Source organism: Numenius arquata, chromosome Z (genome assembly GCF_964106895.1).
Source record: "Numenius arquata chromosome Z, bNumArq3.hap1.1, whole genome shotgun sequence".
In the NCBI taxonomy this organism is placed as follows: domain Eukaryota; kingdom Metazoa; phylum Chordata; class Aves; order Charadriiformes; family Scolopacidae; genus Numenius; species Numenius arquata.
In genome coordinates, this window is record NC_133616.1 from 3818136 (window position 1) to 3838742 (window position 20607).

The following is a 20607-nucleotide window of genomic DNA, read 5'->3' on the forward strand; positions in this document are numbered from 1 at the left end:
ACTGCGTTCTCTTCCCTGGAAACAGCAGCATTTCCTTCCCCATCACCATTGGATCCTTTGGCGGCAAAAGGCTTGGAAGTTTTCAGTCTTTTGGGGTTTTTTTTTTTTTCTTTTTAAACTGACTCAAATTCTCTCTGCCAAGCTGTGTATTTCTGGCTTAGGTTCTTTGCCGATGGCTTGGTGTGGGCGATGACATCCAGGAAATCTGCTGTTGTGATTGTCTCTAATCGGATCACGGGGAAGTTACTGTTACCTAAAGAGAAAAAAAATGACTAAATACTGTTATTATTATCAAAAGACATGCGTTTATGTCCCTGCCTAGTGCAACACTTAATATACGAAAACAGTATAAAGAAAAATTTATATTTGTGCACAGAGCACAGATACAGCTTTAAAAAAAGCCCTAATTTTCCAAAACATTAGCTTAGGTGGGTGTTTTAGAAGGACAAAGTTTAAAACTTTTCTAAGCAGATAACAGAGCTCCACCTGCTGGGGCTAAAATTGTAATTCCCAGAGTTAGAGCAGGAGATCAGCGTTTCCCAGACGGAATTCTCCGCTGGGAGCTGGGGTTACCTGGCTGGTGATTTTCAAGAGCGTCGAAAATTTTCCTCACTGGTCTCATGGCTGCTTCCTTGCACACGAGTTTTATGTCTGAGCCAGAGTAGCCCTCTGTTTCCTGGGATCAGAAGGACACATTACAGCTTGCAGGCTTACAAATCGCACAGCAATGGCATTTACAAGCATATATATTTTATATAGATATATATATAAAATATGTATAAAGACTATTCCTGTCTAAAATACGTGTGTGTATATAGATACATACACACATAATATTTTTATGTTTACCTATTATGATGCTTGTTCTTGTTTTGATTTCCCACAGTAGGAGCAAGGAAAATACTGGGCATTTTCTTTATAAAGGGCAATTTCCCATAGATCAAGTAAACCCCACCTTTCTGTGTCTGTTCCCAGCTTCCCTGTTAATAAATAACTATATTCCCTTATTAACATTTATGAAACAGAAACTGAGCAGCATCGTCTCCGTGAACAGATGTAAAAAGGGCCAAATGGACCCTCTATAAATACAAGATATTTAGAAATAATTATTTACAAGATACTTTTCAAAGAATTCAGGGTGTGACAAAGGGCTGAATGAAGAAAGCCTGGGTTTCCAGTGAATCTCTTCGCTGTCTAAATGCTCTTTTCTCCCGCAGCAGTGCAGCTGTGACAAACCTTCCCCACACAATTAACTGCTCATTACCCCGATGAATTGGAAGCGCTCCCAGCTTGGTGAGAAGAGCGATAAAATATCCTGTTGCTGGAAGTCTCCCTGTATTTAAGGCTGCAAAGTTGGCCCAGCAGAGAGGATGAGAACACACCAGTTTGCCAGCAGAGCTGCGTGAAACCAGTGCTTTCCACGGCCGGGTGGAACGCTCGGCCCCGTGTCTCGCTGGTCTGCCTTTGGCTGGAGGCTCAAACCAAGCTGAGGTCCTACCTCCAGCTCTGCATCTCATCATGGTTGCCCACAGAGGTGATGTCCCAACTCCCTGGACCTCTTCTGCCATGACATAATGCCACTGCTGTGGGTGATACATCACAGAATCATGGAATGGTAGGGGTTGGCAGGGACCTCTGGAAATCATCTAGTCCAAGCCCCTGCCAAAGCAGGGTCACCCAGAGCAGGTTGCACAGGAATGCGTCCAGGTAGGGCTTGGAATGTCTCCAGAGAAGGAGACTCCACACCCTCTCTGGGCAGCCTCTTCCAGGGCTCTGCCACCCTCACAGGAAAGAAGCTTTTCCTTGTGTTCAGATGGAATTTCCCATGTTCCAGTTTGTGCCCGTTGCCCCTTGTCCTGTCACCGGTCACCACTGAGAAGAGTCTGACCCCATCCTCTTGACATCCACCTTTCAGATATTGCTCAGCATTGATGAGGCCCCCTCTCAGTCTTCTCTTCTCCAGGCTGAACAGCCCCAGGCCTCTCAGCCTTTCCTCAGCAGAGAGATGCTCCAGCCCCTTGATCATCTTTTTAGCCTCCGCTGGACTCTCTCCAGCAGTTCCCTGTCCTTGAACTGTCACTCTTGCTGACTGTTCCCACCCAGAAAGACCTCAAGCACCAAGTGGGCATTGTCCCATCACTCTGCTGCCTCACCTGGCCCAGCAAGCAGTAGTCCAGATCTGTTCTCAGCTCCACTCCTCTGCTGTTGCTCAGAGGGGGCAGCCAGTGCTGGATCATCGCCCGCCGGGCCTCTTTACTGGGGAGGTCCACCAAAATCCTCTTCTCCAACCGCCGTAGCATGGCAGAGTCTAACTCCCTGCAAGCAAACGAGGAGAGGAATCATCTCAGCGCATCTCGTTGAGGGAGACTCGGCGTCAACAGCGAGCTCCTCGCTGCAGGGACCGACGCTTTTCAACCCCACCTGTAACTGTGTCAACCTAATTTCAAACAAAAAAAAAAAAAAAAAAGAAAAAAAAAAGGATTAATTATCCAGGGTATTCCTGTTGTAGTTCTCTTCCCTGGTTCTGGTACTCATCTGCAGCATCTCTCATCAGTAACAACCTCTCCCTTTCTCCCCTTGCTATTAAGGAGACACTACGAATTGTCTGGGGCACTGTTGGGACTAATTAATCGCTACTTTGTGAGGGATGCTTAGTGGGTACGAAATACAGGCTGAAGGTCTTGGATGCGAGGGCCACGTTTATGGCAGATCGAGATGTTGAGCTGAGACTGCTCCTGCAATACAAATTATAAATAATGCAGCCACAAAGGAAAATATCCTTATGAAAAGGATCATCTGAAGGACGGACAGGCTGGATAAATACGTCAGCGAGCCAAAAAAGCACGATGCTGTCAATATCAACCCTGATCAAGGTGTTTTACCTAAAAAAAAAAATGAAGGAAAAAGAAAAAATACAAAATTTTAGGACTGCTCTTCATTTTCACTTGCTTGTGATGCACAAAAGAAGCGTGAAAGAAAAGCGAATGTTTCTTTCTGTTCCTTTCTCAATGCTTTTCACCACCCTCTAGAACTAGCCCTTCTTGCCAGTGCCACAGACTCTGTGGAGCCTCAGAAGGATGCCCAGATGCCAGCTCCTCCCCCTCAAGCATCCAAACAGTTCACTTCAATCTAATTTTTTCCCCAAGTTTGAATCGAAGGGTAACACAACCCAACAACAGAGTACAAATTCCTGCTCCAGTCCATCCCTCGTCACTTGCGTAGTGGGAACGGTCTACAAGTACCTCAGTCATCCATACAATTTTCTAGAAGAAATAGCTGCTACAAAATATTTACTCGCTCTAAAAGTCTCCAGTGCCTTCCAGGAACTGCTCTGAGCTGTGATCCTTCCAAGGCCTGTACCAGTCTTTCTCTGCTGGCGCCATTCATGACAGATCCATAGCACAACAACAGACCTTATTTCTGTCACCTTTGGTGACTTGTCCTTGGTTTTTAATAGCAAATGTTTTCTACTGGCATAGCACATGATAAAGAAAACCAAACAAATGGGCTCCCAAAAAATAGAACCATAGAATGGTTTAGGTTGGAAGGGACCTTAAAGACCATCCGGTTCAAACCCCCTGCCACTGGCAGAGACACCTCCCACCAGACCAGGTTGATCAAAGCCCCATCCAACCTGGCCTTGAACCCCTCCAGGGATGGGGCAGCCACAGGTTCTCTGGGCAACCTGGGCCAGGGTCTCACCACCCTCACAGCAAAGAATTTCTTCCCCACATCTCATCTCAATCTCTCCTCTTTCCATTTAAAACCCTTCCCCCTCATACTGTGGTTCCCCTCCTGGATCAAGAGTCCCTCCTCAGCTTTCCTGGAGCTAGGAACTAGAAGGCCACTGTAAGGTCTCCCTGGAGCCTTCTCTTCTCCAGGCTGAACCCCCCCAACTCTCTCAGCCTGTCCTCACAGCGGAAGGGCTCCAGCCCTCACAGCATCTCCATGGCCTCCTCTGGCCCTGCTCCAACAGGTCCATGTCCTTCTGCTGTTGGTGGCCCCAGAGCTGGAGGCAGCCCTGCAGGGGGAGTCTCCCCAGAGCAGAGCAGAGGGGCAGAATCCCCCCCTCCCCTGCTGGCCACGCTGCTGGGGATGCAGCCCAGGATGCGGGGGGCTTTCTGGGCTGCCAGCGCACGTTGCCAGCTCGTGTTGAAGGTGTATCGGTGCCTGTTGAGGATTTCCACAGACCTCAGCAGGAGCAGAAGCACTTCTTCCCCAGAAAAGGACCTCTCGCTTTGGGAGAGCTGTTCCACATGCAGTGAGCCAACGGCAATGGAAGGGAAGATCAAGAGGAACTCAGAGAAAAACTGGAATTCACTCAGCTCCGTCCCAGTACTTCTAATCGAGGCCTCAAAAGTAAACACATGATTTCACTAACCAATGGCTTTTGGTATATTGATATTATTGATATTTTTAGGCTGTTAAAGATGCCGTCCAACATTCAGGCCAACGCCTCTTGCACAGGTTTCTGCCCAGAATGGACAAAGAACTCTGTGAGTCCCAGCTCTCCTTCCAGATGTATTTTTCAGCTCAACTTCTTCTCAAAATTGCTTTGCTCGGCTGGAAATAATCACTCTCTGGCTGACCAAGCCCTGTGCTGTTATTTACCCATATCACCATCCTCTGCATGAGCAGGGCAGATCTTCTCAGGGTTTTAGAGGTGCCTGAGGAGGTTCTCTAACCTCCACCTTGCAGGCAGAGGACAACCACAGCCAGAGTCTCTGCAAATACCCAACAAATCCTCTAAATGATGACATTTTCTGTCACTCCTCCTGCTTCAGAGCACCGCTGGGGTGTCCCCAAGGATCACAGTTTCATGAGCTCCCTGCCATGTTCTGGAAATAAGTCCCCCTGATACACAGAATTTGCTTTATTTATCCGGAAAAGTTACACTGACCTTGCTTGTTGGCTAAAGAGGAAAATAAAGCCATAATATTTTTGTTACCTTAAGTGTTTAGGTTTGCTAAATTGTTTTGTTAGTGATGAAATGCAAGGTTAAGTGACATTAACAGAATAGAACAATAAGCACCGAGCCAACCAAAATATTCTCGGAAACAACAGCCAATAAAAGCGTTAAGAAATGCTCATGAAAAGACACCCAAAGCTGTACGGAACCTATAAAACAGGTGACTTTTCGGAGCTCCCTCAGGTTGACATCAGGAGGCATCGTGCCGTGTTTTCACTCACAAATTTCATGACGATAAACAAGACAAACACCTACTTTAGGCAGAAATTAAGAGACCTCAACAACTCTAGAGGTGAAGCCAGAAACAGCAACAAGGGCCGATAGTTCCAGAATTAATCCCTGGCCAGTGCCATCGCCACCACAGAGCTCTGGAGGAAAAGGCACCACGAACAAGCTTCTCACTCTTCCCGCCTCCTGTCCTCCCATGCACACAGGCTGGGCAGAGATCCCCCCACTAGCTGAGGGCTTATTCTCACTCCACATCTTCTCCTGCTCCTCTGAGGGCTTCCCCACACTGTCCTCCATTCTCCTTCCTGCTGAGAGTGATGGAAAGGGCTTGCTATGGGCTAATCATAGAATGTTTTGGGTTGGAAGGGACCTTAAAGATCATCGAGTTCCAACCCCCCCTGCCATGGGCAGGGACACCTCCCACCAGAACACGTTGCTCAGAGCCCCCTCCAACCTGGCCTTGAACCCCTCCAGGGATGGGGCAGCCACAGCTTCTCTGGGCAACCTGGGCCAGGGTCTCACCACCCTCACAGCAAGAACTTCTTCCTGAGATCTAATCCCAGATCTGATTTGGATTTCACAGCCCAGATCTTCAACCCATCTTGGCCACGCAAAACATTCACGGCCAGGATGGGCAGGGCTCTGAGCAACCTGATCTAGTTGAAGATGTCCCTGCTCATGGCAGGGGGTTGGACTAGATGGCCTTCAAAGGTCCCTTCCAACCCAAACCATTCTGTGATTCACCCACCCTGAGTGTGGAGAGGGAGAAAAGCACTGCAATGGAAGTCGAATTAAATAATACACTAATACATTAGGAGACATTCATTGCGTGGTTAAGGATCACTTTGTTTCTTCCCTAATTAGGCCTTTATTTTATATAATTACGTTGACTCATTTCAACAAGTAATTTGTCGATAGGGAGTGCCTCGCTGACAAGCAGCAGGAAGCGAGGCTGGGCAGCAAACGCGGGCTGCAGAGGAAGATCAATAGCTGCAGCGCAGCTTAGGAAAGCGTAAAGAGCTTTGTTTAGGCTTCTTTTCATTCATCTAAAAGCAGCTTGGGACTAGGGTTTTTTTTTTTTTTTTTTCCCCCATGATCAATAAAGATCCAAGTTAAACAAATCTCTTGAAATCCAGCTTAATACCAAATGTTTGCAAGAGCACAGTCCTGTGCTGGGAAGCCACAACCTCAGACTGTAGGACGTGGGGTTCTGACACTTTGTTATGAAATATATGAAGCGCAGCTGAAGTTTGGGGTCTTACAGTCGGGCTGAACGTCACCTAATACACATTAAAATTAACTGTAAAAATATAATTGGGACCTTAAAGGGGGTTCAAACCCCGCTGACCTCTCTGGAAGCAGACACTCCCAAATTCCTTGAGGCCGTGAGCCTCAACAAAAATGCTCGAGGCTCTGTCTTTTTGTCCCTCTAAGTCACCTTTCTGAGCACACACTCAGCAATACCTTAAAGCATGTTCTCTGCAGCAGGCACATTTCTGCTGGACAACCCAGTCATCACCTGTAGCTTGGATTTGCTTAAGAGAGGGCAAAATCCAGCCTGCCCATGAGTGATGTTGACAAAGTCCAAAATGAACTTTTGAGATGGGTCTGTGCAAACCTCATGAAGTTCAACGAGGCCAAGTGCAAATTCTGCACCTGGGTCAAGGCAACCACAAGCACAAATCCAGTCTGGGTGGAGAATGGACAGAGAGCAGCCCTGAGGAGAAGGACTTGGGGATGTTGGTGGATGAGAAGCTCAACATGAGCCAGCAACGTGCATTGGCAGCCCAGAAAGCCACCCGCATCCTGGGCTGCATCCCCAGCAGCGTGGCCAGCAGGGCGAGGGGGGGATTCTGCCCCTCTGCTCCGCTCTGGGGAGACCCCCCTGCAGGGCTGCCTCCAGCTCTGGGGCCACCAACAGCAGAAGGACATGGACCTGTTGAATGGGTCCAAAGGAGGCCACAGAGATGCTGCGAGGGCTGGAGCCCCTCAGGTGTGAGGACAGGCTGAGAGAGTTGGGGGGGTTCAGCCTGGAGAAGAGAAGGCTCCGGGGAGACCTTAGAGCCCCTTCCAGTCCCTAAAGGGGCTCCAGGAAAGCTGGGGAGGGACTCTGGATCAGGGAGGGGAGCCACAAGACAAGGTGGAACGGTTTTACACTGACAGAGGGGAGATTGAGATGAGATCTGGGGAAGAAATTCTTTGCTGTGAGGGTGGTGAGACCCTGGCCCAGGTTGCCCAGAGAAGCTGTGGCTGCCCCATCCCTGGAGGGGCTCAAGGCCAGGTTGGACGGAGCTTTGAGCAACCTGTTCTGGTGGGAGGTGTCCCTGCCCATGGCACGGGGGTTGGAATATGGTGATCTTTAAGGTCTCTTCCAACCCAAACCATTCTATGATTCTGTGAAATTTGTACAAAACTTTTGAAAGCAGGAGCTGGCTTCTCCCAGTGGCTCAGGGCCACCCTTGTACCAACAGAGATTTCCAGCTTTATGTCAGAGCAGTTCCCCTAAAATAGAAAACTTGTCCTTTTGGATTTACCTTAAAAAACAACTGTGTCACCTTTGACATTTCAGAGAAGCAAATTTTACGGAAGTTAGCACTTCAGAATTGATCCAAAATCAAATGTGTAAAATGCTCAAGAATGTGTTCTGTAATTTTTGCATGAATTTCCGGAAAGAGTTTATTGGTTGAATAAGGCAGACCCACAGAAAGAAGACGCATATGGGTGACTTGTAGCATCATTGAATCATAGAATTGTCCAGGTTGGAAGGGACCTTTCAGATCATTGAGTCCAACCATCAACCCAACATTGACAAAACCACCACTAACCCATGTCCCTCAGCACCACGTCTGCCCGGCTTTTAAACAGCTCCAGGGATGGTGACTCCACCACTGCCCTGGGCAGCCTCTTCCAAGACTTGACAACCCTCTCGGTGAAGAAATTTTTCCCAATATCCATCCTAAACCTCCCCTGGCGCAGCTTGAGGCTGTTTCCTCTTGTCCCATCACCTGTTCCTTGGGAGGAGAGACCGACACACCCCCCCCCGGCTAGACTCTCCTTTCAGGGAGCTGTAGAGAGCAAAGCGTATGGAGGGAGCTCAGCCTCACGCTTAACACACCTCCGTGACGCCTCCATCCAGCACCAGCCACACAGTGACCTTCAGACCCATTGCTATCCCTGAACTTTTCATTTCTGTGCAAGAGTAGAAATACATGGATCCTCTAAAGACAACTGATCCTTTTTAATACTGCCACACTGCAGCGTTACATATGAAGCTTAGGTCCTCATGGGATAATTTAAAAGACCATGGAAGGTGTAAATGAATTGCTTGGAGTTTCTCTTTCTAAAAGGGTAATGATGCTACAATAACATAAACATTTATAGCACGTTATTAATGAACCACAAAGAGATGAATGGGTTATTAATGTATTAATTATCTTTCAAACTTAAATACTCACAGAGTAGCTATTTATTTTTCAGAATTTTCTAACACAGCTTAGGATAATTAAATCAAATTCTGTTCAGTTCCTTTCATGTAGATACTGTAACACAAGTTTGGAGTTTGTACTGATTTAAATTCGTGAGTTTGTCCAAGGCATAAATCCCTCAAACCAACACACAGACTCTGCCATTGCTCTGAATTGCTGCATCTCTTGTGTCACAGAACCACAGAATGGTTTGGGTTGGAAGGCATCTGGTCCCTTCCAACCATCTAGTTGGAGACCATCTAGTCCAACCCCACTGCCATGAGCAGGGACATCTTCAACTAGATCAAGTTGCTCAGAGCCCCAGCCAACCTGGCCTTGAATGTTTCCAGGGATGGGACATCTCCCACCTCTCTGGGCAACCTGGGACAGGGTCTCACCACTCTCAGAGTAAAAAATTTCTTCCTGTCATCTAGTCTAAATCTCCCCTCCATTACCCCTTGTTCTATCACAAGAGGTCCTTGTGATAGTCCTTGAACTTAAAAAGTTCATCCCCATCTTTCCTGTAGGTCCCCTTTAAGGTCTCCCCGGAGCCTTCTCTTCTCCAGGCTGAACCCCCCCAACTCTCTCAGCCTGTCCTCACACCTGAGGGGCTCCAGCCCTCACAGCATCTCTGTGGCCTCCTTTGGACCCATTCAACAGGTCCATGTCCTTCTGCTGTTGGTGGCCCCAGAGCTGGAGGCAGCCCTGCAGGGGGGTCTCCCCAGAGCGGAGCAGAGGGGCAGAATCCCCCCCTTGCCCTGCTGGCCACGCTGCTGGGGATGCAGCCCAGGATGCGGGGGTCTTTCTGGTCTCCCAGCACATGTTGAAGCTCATGTTGAGCTTCTCATCCACCAACATCCCTAAGTCTTTCTCCTCAGCGCTGCCCTCCATCTCTTCATCCCCCAGCCTGTATTGATACCAGGTGTTGCCCCCGCCCAGGTGCAGACTTTGTATTTGGCCTTGTTGAACCTCATGAAGTTCACACGGGCCCTCTTCACGAGCTTGTCCAGTTCCCCCTGGATGGCATCCCATCCCTCAGGCGTGTCAACTGCACCACTCAGCTTGGTGTTGTCTGCTGTTGACTGTCTCATAGCAGGGGAAACTTGCCTTCTGCCTTAGGTATCAAAATTATGTGAGTTGAACACTGCCCACAAAATTAATGAAAGATGATGGAGTGGGGTTACCACAAACTTTGCAAGAGATTGTTAGGTGGTGTGTCCATGAGCACCAAGCTGATGCTTTTTCATACGTACTCAAAAGCAAGGAGCTGTGGATACACCACGTCATTCAGACTTGGACACTCCCTACAGCCAGCAACAGCCTGATCGCAGTCTGAAGTCCTCTAGCCACAGAGAGAGGCTTTTCCAACCCATCTCATTTGGCAACCTCACGAGAACCAGCCAAAAATCACTAATGGTGAAAAACAACACCCCAACCAGGGATGAAGCCTGGGTGCAGAGCCTCCAGTTGCTCCCAGCCACTCTTGGATGCCCTGCTCTGTCACACTGTGGTGCCAGGTTAGTGTCACATCAATGAACAATGTGCCTTTCAGTCCATTTTCAAGTATCGCCACTCCAAATGCTGCTGAGCTGCTGCTCACACAAGGTCATTCCTCTGAACACCAGCCATTGGGTTCCGCCAAACATTTCCCAAACCACAGTTCGCAGCTCCCTGGAAACAGGTCTTCTCCTCTTTGGACTCCTAACTCGATCACCTCTACATGTAAGAGGTGAATAGGCCCAGCTAGATCTGCGTGCCTTTGGGGACATGGATATCAAGAAAGACCTCAGTGCTATGATGATCAACAAACTGCAAAAACATTAGCCACTAGCCATCAGCCATTCTGCCCCCAGCAGACACTTTGTATTTCTCTTTTTCATGTGTACTTCAGGGAAAGGAAGAAAAAAACCCCACAAGAAAAACCCCTTCTTATGCCTCAGTCACCATTTCTGCAGACATCTGCCTCCAAGACTGTCCCTCACCGAACAGGTAATTTCCACAGTTTACTTTGCTGAGGTTCCCCTCTCTGCTTTCAATGCAGATTTCTCAGCAGGAAAAGATGTTCTTCTACTGGAGATTTCGTGGATTGGTAGCCCAGGGACAGGAGGAATCTCAGGCCAGGGAGAAATCCAAAGACTAGTTCCAGACATATGAAAACTTAACTTCAAAAACAAGCCCATCCTTAGTGTGCTGAAGAATTTTTTCCCCTCAACTTTTAAAATTCACATTTGATACCAATAAAATCCAACATTCCTATTTATGGAGTATCCTTCTAAGCACTAGATGTTTTAAGCACCTTACAGTTCCAGGCTGAAACCCTTCTTAGCTTAAACATAGTAAATAACTTGCCTGTAAAGTCAAATACTCCATTTTAAATATTAGCAGCTGGTAGCACCAGCATATGTTGACTTTATTATGGATTATTCTCATGTGGCACAAATAGCAAGAATTGTAGAGTTTAAAAGTAAAAGCTCCAAATTAATCTTTAAATGCTTTAACCAAATATCAAGGCTTTTTTTTTTTTTTTTCTGCAAAAGTCTAAATAAAATCTTTATCTGTGCTTAGAAGCTCATACAAATGTATTCAAAAATGTACTCTCTGGATCTCTTACCATGGCAGATTGGAAGCTGCTAAAACAAATACAAGATCATCAGATCGGGCCAAGCCATCCATCTGCACCAGTAATTCTGTTTTCATCCGCCGACTTCCTTCGTGTTCACCGCTACCAAGATTCAGAGAAACATTATTTGCCCAGTGCATTAAAGTAATCATCTTTATTTATGCAGTGTCGTTCACAGCAACTGAGCCCTTGCCACAGTTTTGCCCCAGTTCAAAGCATGATTAAGCTCCATTAGCCAACATCTAAGCATTAAAATCAAGCTTTCTAATGATTACTTAAATGGACTCTTTTCAGTGCATTAAAGTGAGGAGAATTCACTATTACTGAATCCAAAGAAAGTATTTATTTTTATTTTTTTTTCTTCATATTAATCCCCATGTAACGTTGATGTTTACTGGAAAACAGCTAAGGCTTTGATTGATTCATCTATATAAGAGAATTTTAATAATTTGATAGTTTTCATTAAATAACTAACACATCTACCTATTCAGGACAACTACTGGCATTTCCCTGTGAGTGAATGTTAAGTGCCCATAAGACGATACTGAATAAGAAGATACCTCCTACCGAACTCAATATTTTGCAAAATGTTCTATCAAAAGCAAACAGAAAAATATGCTCTATCGAAACCAGTTTAAAAATGGGGCCGTGACCACCCAGAAAGACTCCTTCCTCAAAAAGAGGAGGGGAACTGAAGCAAAACGCTAAGAATTCTGGCCATGCTCCAGGTAACCATTTTTTTTTTTTCAGGAAAAACAAGTTTGAACTCTTGGTCCCAGGTGTGGAGTTCTTGGAAACTCCTGGATCAAACCCAGAGAAAACGTCAGGGCCTTAGATGGCGAGAGCTGCAATTCGGCTTTAATGGCTTGTTTCTACGAAGGCATCCACGCATCGGTGCCAAGTCAATATGTAACCAGGATGTGTAAAAATAACTACATATTCTTAGATAACAATTTTTATTAGAATATATAATCCCGTGATGTTAATGAGAGCTTTTAAAAGTATATATGAAGGGAAAATTTGGCCCATAATTTATAGCTATTAACTGACAATTATTATAAGTTGTGTCTTTACGATATGGCATATTCTATTTATAAACCTTTGTGAGCATATAATTTGCAGTACATTAAATCCACTGTAATGGATTTCTAATGGTTATAACAATATTTTTCTATTTCTCCTGCTCCTTCCCCATCCCTAACCTTTGCAATCTGTTTTTTAACAATAAACTGCCTACACCATGGATGACAATAACAACATCCTCCCAATCCTGCATCTGGAAGTTCTGACAATGCCACCAAGATCTCTCCCGTTAAAGAAAATGCCATCCCACCGTGTAGGCTCAATCTTACCCTGCAACACGTAACCTCTCCAAAGTGTCCCAAAATCAGCTGCTTCTTACTCGCCTCTAACAAATCATCTGGTTTTCACCCCCACTGCCTTTAAAATAAGAGATTTAAAATCCCTAAAATGAGGGATTTGAAGTGGAAATAAAGTGCAGCACCGCTGGTTGTATGCTCCTGCACCTCCCTTCTTTTCACAGTCTTGCTGGACCCGTAGTCCTTTGCTAACCTTCACGCAGACTGTTTTTCACGCTCGCTTCTCTGCTGATCTCGTCTACTGTGACTGAAACACTCACTGCATCCCACTCTTTAAATCCCCCCAGCGCATGCAAGGCTTCCACGAAGCAGCGCTTTTGGAGCCGATTCTGACAATAAACACACTGCGAGGCTCCTGAAGTTGACAACAGAGCGAAAGACAAAATACTTAAAAAGTCGTGAAAATTACCATTATCGCTCAAAGCAGTTATAATGTCAATAAAATCTAAAAGGCAGGACTTTCAGGGGCCCAGTTGTGCTGCTGTTGAAGTTTATAGAGTAGCCTCAGGCTTTAGTTTGGGGGAAGATTTGTTTCTAATGGATACACTCTATGATTAAAGCACCTGAACACACACACTACAGAAAAGATGCAGGGAAAGGAGGACAAATATTTTCCTAAAGCCAGAAGAAGCGCTCACAATCAGTTACCCAGAAATAGTGCCTCTTTGACTCATAACTGACTCCAGCTCATCCAAGAAAATTGTGGAAGGAGCATGGTACCGGGCAAGCTCAAATAATACCTGTTTGGAGAGAAGAGGAAACATGACAAGAGAAGATTAACAAGAAAATTAACACAAAAAGGCATTAAGGGCCATGGGCACAGAGGATAAATAACAGTACCCACTTTCCAAACTTCTAGGACAAAAAGGCGTATCTGCTGGGAAAAAGCGCTGGGGAGGCTGAGGGTCCCCGAATCCTCTCAAATTCTGAAAGGTTTGTAAAGGAGATAGAAAGAACACAGGCTCGTAATCCTGTCTTTATGTATAAATCTTTCTGGCTAAATCCTATCAGAGTACCCTGCGAATAATGGGATAGAAGAAAGTGATCCATCAGAGGATTCTGGGAACTCCTAAACTGTTATCAGAGATTAAACATCCGTCTTTTGTTGTTGCTCCATTTGTAGTTTTTTAAATAAGGATTTGAGGAAAAAAAATATTAAAAATCAGCAGAACCATGATGAAATAAAATGGACTGATTCTCTTGCTAACAACCAAGTAGCTCTTACGTTTTTCCTGGTGAAAAAACCCCATCAACTGCTTGAACAATCAAGATTAAAAAATGGAATATTAAGGTGACACACAAAACCCATGTCTGCCCTTTTCAGAAAAAAGTTTAATCTATTTTTCTGTAAACATGGAGAGGTTTATATTAGCAGTAAAAAAAAAATTGTCAGTTCTTCTTAAGAATTCTTTGAGTTTTTAAATAAATATCACTAACAATATATATTAATCCAGCACTTTTTAATCTGAACACTTAAAAAAACCCAAATTTAAAATTATATATATAATTTCCTACACTTTGGATATGAAGCACAGGGTTTAAATTATTTGCCCAGAGTCACAAGTATCACAGAGTCACAGAGTCACAGAATGTTTTTGGTTGGAAGGGACCTTTGAGATCATCAAGTCCAACCAACAACAAAAAAAAAAAATTTAAAAAAACCCCAACACCAAACCCAAACAAACACCCACAACCACACACCACACCCACCCACAAACAGACACAAACCAACAATCTCGGGCACTAGAGCATGCCCTGAAGTGCCACGTCTACACGTTTCTTAAATACCTCCAGGGATGGCGACTCCACCACCTCCCTGGGCAGGCTGGTCCAGTGCCTGACCACTCTCTGAGTAAAGTCGTTCTTCCTAATATCTAACTTAAACCTCCCCTGCCACAACTTCAGATCATTTTCTCTGGTCCTGCCATTATTCCCTTGGGAGAAGAGGCCAACACCCACCTCTCTACACCCTCCTTTCAGGTAGTTGTAGAGGGCAATGAGGTCTCCTCTCAGCCTCCTCTTCTCCAAACTAAACATGCCCAGTTCCCTCAGCCTCTCCTCATATGACTTGTTCTCTAGACCCCTCACCAGCTTGGTGGCTCTCCTCTGGACACGCTCCAGCAGCTCCATGTCCTTCCTGTAGTGAGGGGCCCAGAACTGAACACAGCACTCGAGGTGAGGCCTCACCAGTGCCCAGTACAGAGGCACCATCACTGCCCTGCTCCTGCTGGCCACGCTGTTCCTGATACAGGCCAGGATGCCGTTGGCCTTCTTGGCCACCTGGGCACACCGCTGGCTCATGTTCAGCCGGCTGTCCACCAACACCGCCAGGTCCTTTTCTGCTGGGCAGCTTTCCAGCCACTCTTCCCCAAGCCTGTAGCGTTGCCTGGGGTTGTTGTGACCGAAGTAGTCCGTGACCAGTCTAAAATTTTCCTACAAATCTAAAATATAAAATTACACCAATACAGCTCAGAACTGAGGAAAACAGGAGGAGCCAACGTTCTTCCAAATGACCACAAAACCCACCAAGACTTCACACAAGTTCAGAAAACTCCTGTCCCAGCCTCATGTCATTTTAGGATATAAATTCACACAATCCTTTTCTTCAAGCTGTCCCAATACACAATCTTACTTCATTTCTGGATTCTGCCAAAAACTCAACTAAAGGTGAAATGCCACAAATTCAGTATCATTGCAAAACGCTGCGGTGTGTTCACAAAAACCCTTTTGGAAAACCAGACTGTCCCATCCCTGCTCCTGCCAGAAGGGAAACTTCGAGGAAGCTACTGAGACAGACGTCAAGAGGATCAATAACATCGGAGGCGAATGTCAGAAGAAAAATGTGCCATTTAAAAGGACAAAGGACACATGAAGAATAATTATGTGTTGCAGACATTGCCTAAATTACAAGAGAGATTAACAATGTTTGTAATGCCATTTCATCAATGACCTGGATGAGGGGACAGAGTGTACCCTCAGCAAGTTTGCCGATGACACAAAACTGGGAGGGGTGGCTGACACACCAGAAGGCTGTGCCGCCATACAGCGAGAGCTGGACAGGCTGGAGAGTTGGGCAGAGAGGAACCTGATGAACTTCAACAAGGGCAAGCGTAGGGTGCTGCACCTGGGGAGGAATAACCCCCTGCACCAGTACAGGTTAGGGACTGACTTGCTGGAGAGCAGCTCTGAGGAAAAAGACCTGGGAGTCCTGGTGGACAACAAGGTGCCCATGAGCCAGCAATGTGCCCTTGTGGCCAAGAAGGCCAGTGGCCTCCTGGGGTGCATTAAAAAGATCATGGCCAGCAGGTGGAGGGAGGCCATCCTCCCCCTCTGCTCTGCCCTGGTGAGGTCCCATCTGGAGCACTGGGTCCAGTTCTGGGCTCCCCAGTTCAAGAACGACAGGGAACTGCTGGAGAGAGTCCAGTGGAGGCTACGAAGATGATCGAGGGGCTGGAGCATCTCTCTGATGAGGAAAGGCTGAGAGGCTTGGGGCTGTTCAGCCTGGAGAAGAGGAGACTGAGAGGGGACCTCATCAATGCTGAGCAATATCTAAAGGGTGCATAGCAAGAGGATGGGGCCAGACTCTTCTCAGTGGTGCCCAGTGACAGGACAAGAGGCAACAGGCACAAAGTGCAACACAGGAAATTCCATCTCAACATGAGGAGGAACTTCTTTCCTGTGAGGGTGGCAGAGCCCTGGAAGAGGCTGCCCAGAGAGGATGTGGAGTCTCCCTCTCTGGAGACATTCCAAACCCACCTGGACACGTTCCTTTGCAACCTGCTCTGGGTGACCCTGCTTTGGAAGGGGGTTGGACTAGATGATCTCTGAAGGTCTCTTCCAACCCCTGCCAGTCTGTGATTCTGTGATTTGCCAAGTACAATCTGTTACTATTATTCATTTTCTGGAGCTCTGTATCTACCTGAAGAGTACCCTAAGAGATGAGCGTAAAGAAAAGCTAAGAATTTGTGGATTTCATACACCGAAATGGTGGACATTACAAAGAGTTTAGGATGGGCATCTTCGGGCAAGGATGCAACACCTGAATCCCTGAATTTTTTTGTACCACAGTTGAGCCATGCATGCTACTTCCTAGTCTATATGCAAAAAATGCATTTACCATCAAACCACCTTCCTTAAAACAACATTACATCTGTGTTTGACTGTAAGATCTTTGTGACAAGGGAATCCTGTGCCAATTCTGTGCCCTGAAGACTAAGAATAGCAGGGAATTTGGGAACCTAAATAACATGTTTTGTCCAAGATGGGAAAGATTACGAAAATTAATGGAATACTAACTTTCCAGTTCTGTGTTAAAACTCCAGTTCTTTAAGTAGGAACCTGATGTTTATTAAAGTACAATAAATAAGATAATAATTCTTACCCGGACAAGTTTTTCTGAATCCCCCCTCCATTTGCTGACGATGGTGGATGCTGATATGTTGAAAAAAGTTGTATTGCATTCTGTGGCAACAGCCTTAGCAAGCAAAGTTTTTCCAGTACCTACAAACAGCAGCATTGAAGAAAGTCACTCTCTAAAGAAGTAAAATGCAAATATTTGAATAATTCCCTTCATCCTACTATCGGTCAGGTAAAACCACTAAAATAGAAAACGTCATTGAATCATAGAAAATAGAATGGTTTGGGTGGGAAGGGACCTTTGAAGGCAATCAACCCCCTTGCAATGAGCAGGGACATCTTCAACTAGATCAGGTTGCTCAAAACCTTGTCCAACCTGACCTGGAATGTTTACAGGGAAGGGGCATCTAACACCTCTCTAGGCAACATGGGCCAGTGTCTCACCACCCTTCACCTGTGGCCTCCAAACTGTCTGGAGAAACTCAGGTAATACAGCACTGCAAATGCTTTCCCCAAATTTTGAAGTACTCCATGCTGAAATGGTCAAGATGCCTTCTGTGGCAAGAACGTCTAAGGGCAGAATCATAGAATTGTCCAGATTGGAAGGGATCCTTCAGATCATCAAGTCCAACCATCAACCTAACACTGACAAAAACCGTCGCTAACTGATGTCCCTCAGCACCACATCTGCCCGGCTTTTCAATACCTCCAGGGATGGTGACTCCACCACTGCCCTGGGCAGCCTCTTCCAAGGCTTAATAACCCTTTCCGTGTAAAAATTGTTCCTAATATCCAATCTGAACCTCCTTTGGTGCACCTTGAGGCCATTTCCTCTTGTCCCATCGCCTGTTCCTTGGGAGAAGAGACCGACCCCCCCTGGCTACACCCTCCTTTCAGGGAGTTGTAGAGAGCCAGAAGATCTCCCCTCAGCCTCCTTTTCTCCAGGCTGAACACCCCCAGCTCCCTCAGCCGCTCCCACAAGACTTGTGCTCCAGACCCCTCACCAGCTCCGTTGCCCTTCTCTGGACACGCTCCAGCACCTCAATGTCTTTCTTGTTGTGAGGAGCCCAAAACTGGACACAGCACTTGACGTGGGGCCTCTCCAGTGCCCAGTATAGGGGGATGGTCACTGCCCCAGTCTTGCTGGCCACACTGTTCCTGATACAGGCCAGGAAGGTGTTGTCATGGGGAAAACACCCAGCTAGCACAGCAGAGGGCAAAACTTCTACCCCATTTCCAAAAGAACCCTCAAATGTAGAAGAAAGAAAGTACATTTTCCTTAAGAAGGTGAGTCCATGCCACATTTATTCACATTTTGTAAGATCAGGTCAAGTCAAACTTGATTAGTAAGTAAAAACAGCGATATGAGTTCTCACTCCTTTGAATGTTTAGTATAAATACTGTTTGTGGAAGATTCAAGTGTAGAAATAGTCACTGGAATAGTTGTGAGAAAGGCAAATGGAGTTGTTTGAGTGTCAGAGATGACAGACGTAATCATGCAACGTTGTCTCCTTTTATTTCACAGTACAGAACATCTTCTTTATTAATTCACTTGATCTAATTAGCATCAATGATTTATCCATGGGACAAAAGCAGAAGCAGCGATAAACGAGCTGATACAGTATATAAAACTCTCCATACCTGGTGGTCCATACAGCAATAATCCTTTCCAAGGAGACAGAATGCCTGTAAACAGCTGGGGGTACTGTGGAAAGGAAAAAGTAAACCAGGGATTAAAAATGTATCATGTATTAAAAGATGCAAGGGATTCTAACCCCCTACCCCATGCATTTAGGAAATGTAAGACATTTGAAGAGAGGGGGATAAAACCACTCCAAAACAACATAATATATATGATCTGAGTACTGAGAAAAACACTCTATTTACCATTTGAAATCTGTTTTAAGTGCATTTTTCAAATGCAATTGGTTTGATGTTCTCTCCTACAAGTCATTTCCCATGGTGTTCATATAAGCCAAATCCAGCACCTCTTACATTGCCAAAGGTGCCAAAGAATAGGACCCAACACTTATAATTTTAATACTGAAAGGCAATGTTCCTATAGGAGACTGCATACACCATTGTCAGATGAAACAGGAACAGTTCTAATATGAACTGCTACAAAAGCACTGAAATACTGAGAACTCTAAAACACCACTGTAACGACAAGGAATATGCTAACGAGCCCAGAACTATTTAGTGCCTTACCCTTATGGGATAAACAACCGCTTCCTTGACTAGCCTTTTAGCTGCATCCAGTCCTATAATGTCATCCCACTTCACATTTGGATTATGGAGATAAATGTCCTGCAACACACATCGCATCCTGTTAGTAAAACTTAAGTTCTTCTGCACTAGGGTAATGAAAGTAAAACACTTGACTCAGTTAGGAATCACAGAATCATAGAATGGTTGGAGTTGGAAGGGACCTTAAAGATCATCCAATTCCAGCCCCCTGCCCTGGGCAGGGACTCCTCCCACCGGACCAGGTTGATCAAAGCCCCGTCCAACCTGGCCTTGAACACCTCCAGGGATGGGGCAGCCACAGCTTCTCTGGGCAACCTGGGCCAGGGTCTCACCACCCTCACAGCAAAGAATTTCTTCCTGACATCTCATCTCAATCTCCCCTCTTTCCATTTAAAACCATTCCCCCTCATCCTGTGGCTCCACTCCCTGATCGAGAGTCCCTCCCCATCTCTCCTGTAGCCCCTTTAGGAACTGGAAGGCCACTATAAGGTCTCCCCGGAGCCTTCTCTTCTCCAGGCTGAACCCCCCCAGCTCTCTCAGCCTGTCCTCACATCAGAGGGGCTCCAGCCCTTGAGCATCTTCGTGGCCTCCTCCGGCCCCGCTCCAACAGGTCCATGTCCTACTTGTGCTGAGGATTCCAGAGCTGGACACAGTACTCCAGGTGGGGTCTTCCCAGAGCAGAGCAGAGGGGTAGAACCACCTCCCTCGCTCTGCTGGCCATGCTCCTGGGGATGCAGCCCAGGATGCGGGTGGCTTTCTGGGCTGCCAGCGCACATAAAATACTTTTGTTTGTTTTAAACTTAATGCTCAGTAACTTTATCGCTGCACCTATTACTTACGTTATTACTTATGTAACAGTGAAAAATTGATATTTACTCCACACTAAGCAAGATTTTATATGCTGCAAGAAAATGTGCGAGAAACTCTGTAACAGGAGGAAAAATTTGCCCTGAGCATCTATCAAAAGATAGTCGGTAATTAGTCTATGCCCTGAAGCACTCATTAAATTAATTTCATTTAATTCATTGAACTTTCCAAATCTTCTATGCATCTTTCCATTTTCCTTAGTAATATTCGGTGATTTTATGTTTCAGAGACTAATTGTTCTGCAGAAAATATCATATCCTCAATATAAATACTTGGGATAAATTCTGCTCTCCAATAAAAACAGGGAGACCCCAGAGACTGAAGAAAAATTATGTGCTTATATCCGAGGGGAAAATTTGATTTAATACAATTAGAAAAATTATTTATATAGAATAGATTACACTTTCCCTTTCTATTAACAGCAAATTAAGATGAATCAGATTTATGAGACTAAGTAGAGACTTCCATAACTGTTTC

The 20607-nt window shown here is 45.8% G+C and overlaps 1 protein-coding gene across 1 annotated transcript in view; it reads right to left on the reverse strand.

Annotated features, from left to right (window-relative positions):
• Nucleotides 1-113: 113 nt before the first annotated feature.
• KATNAL2 (katanin catalytic subunit A1 like 2) overlaps nt 114-20607 on the reverse strand; it is a 35098-nt gene continuing 14604 nt past the window's right edge. The window contains exons 9-16 of the mRNA XM_074166184.1: nt 19225-19323; nt 18658-18721; nt 17042-17160; nt 13309-13400; nt 11273-11383; nt 2154-2316; nt 574-676; nt 114-253 (exon numbers count right to left, since the gene is read on the reverse strand). Coding sequence (XP_074022285.1) covers nt 114-253; nt 574-676; nt 2154-2316; nt 11273-11383; nt 13309-13400; nt 17042-17160; nt 18658-18721; nt 19225-19323 — 891 coding nt within the window. The remainder of the gene's footprint in view (nt 254-573; nt 677-2153; nt 2317-11272; nt 11384-13308; nt 13401-17041; nt 17161-18657; nt 18722-19224; nt 19324-20607) is intronic.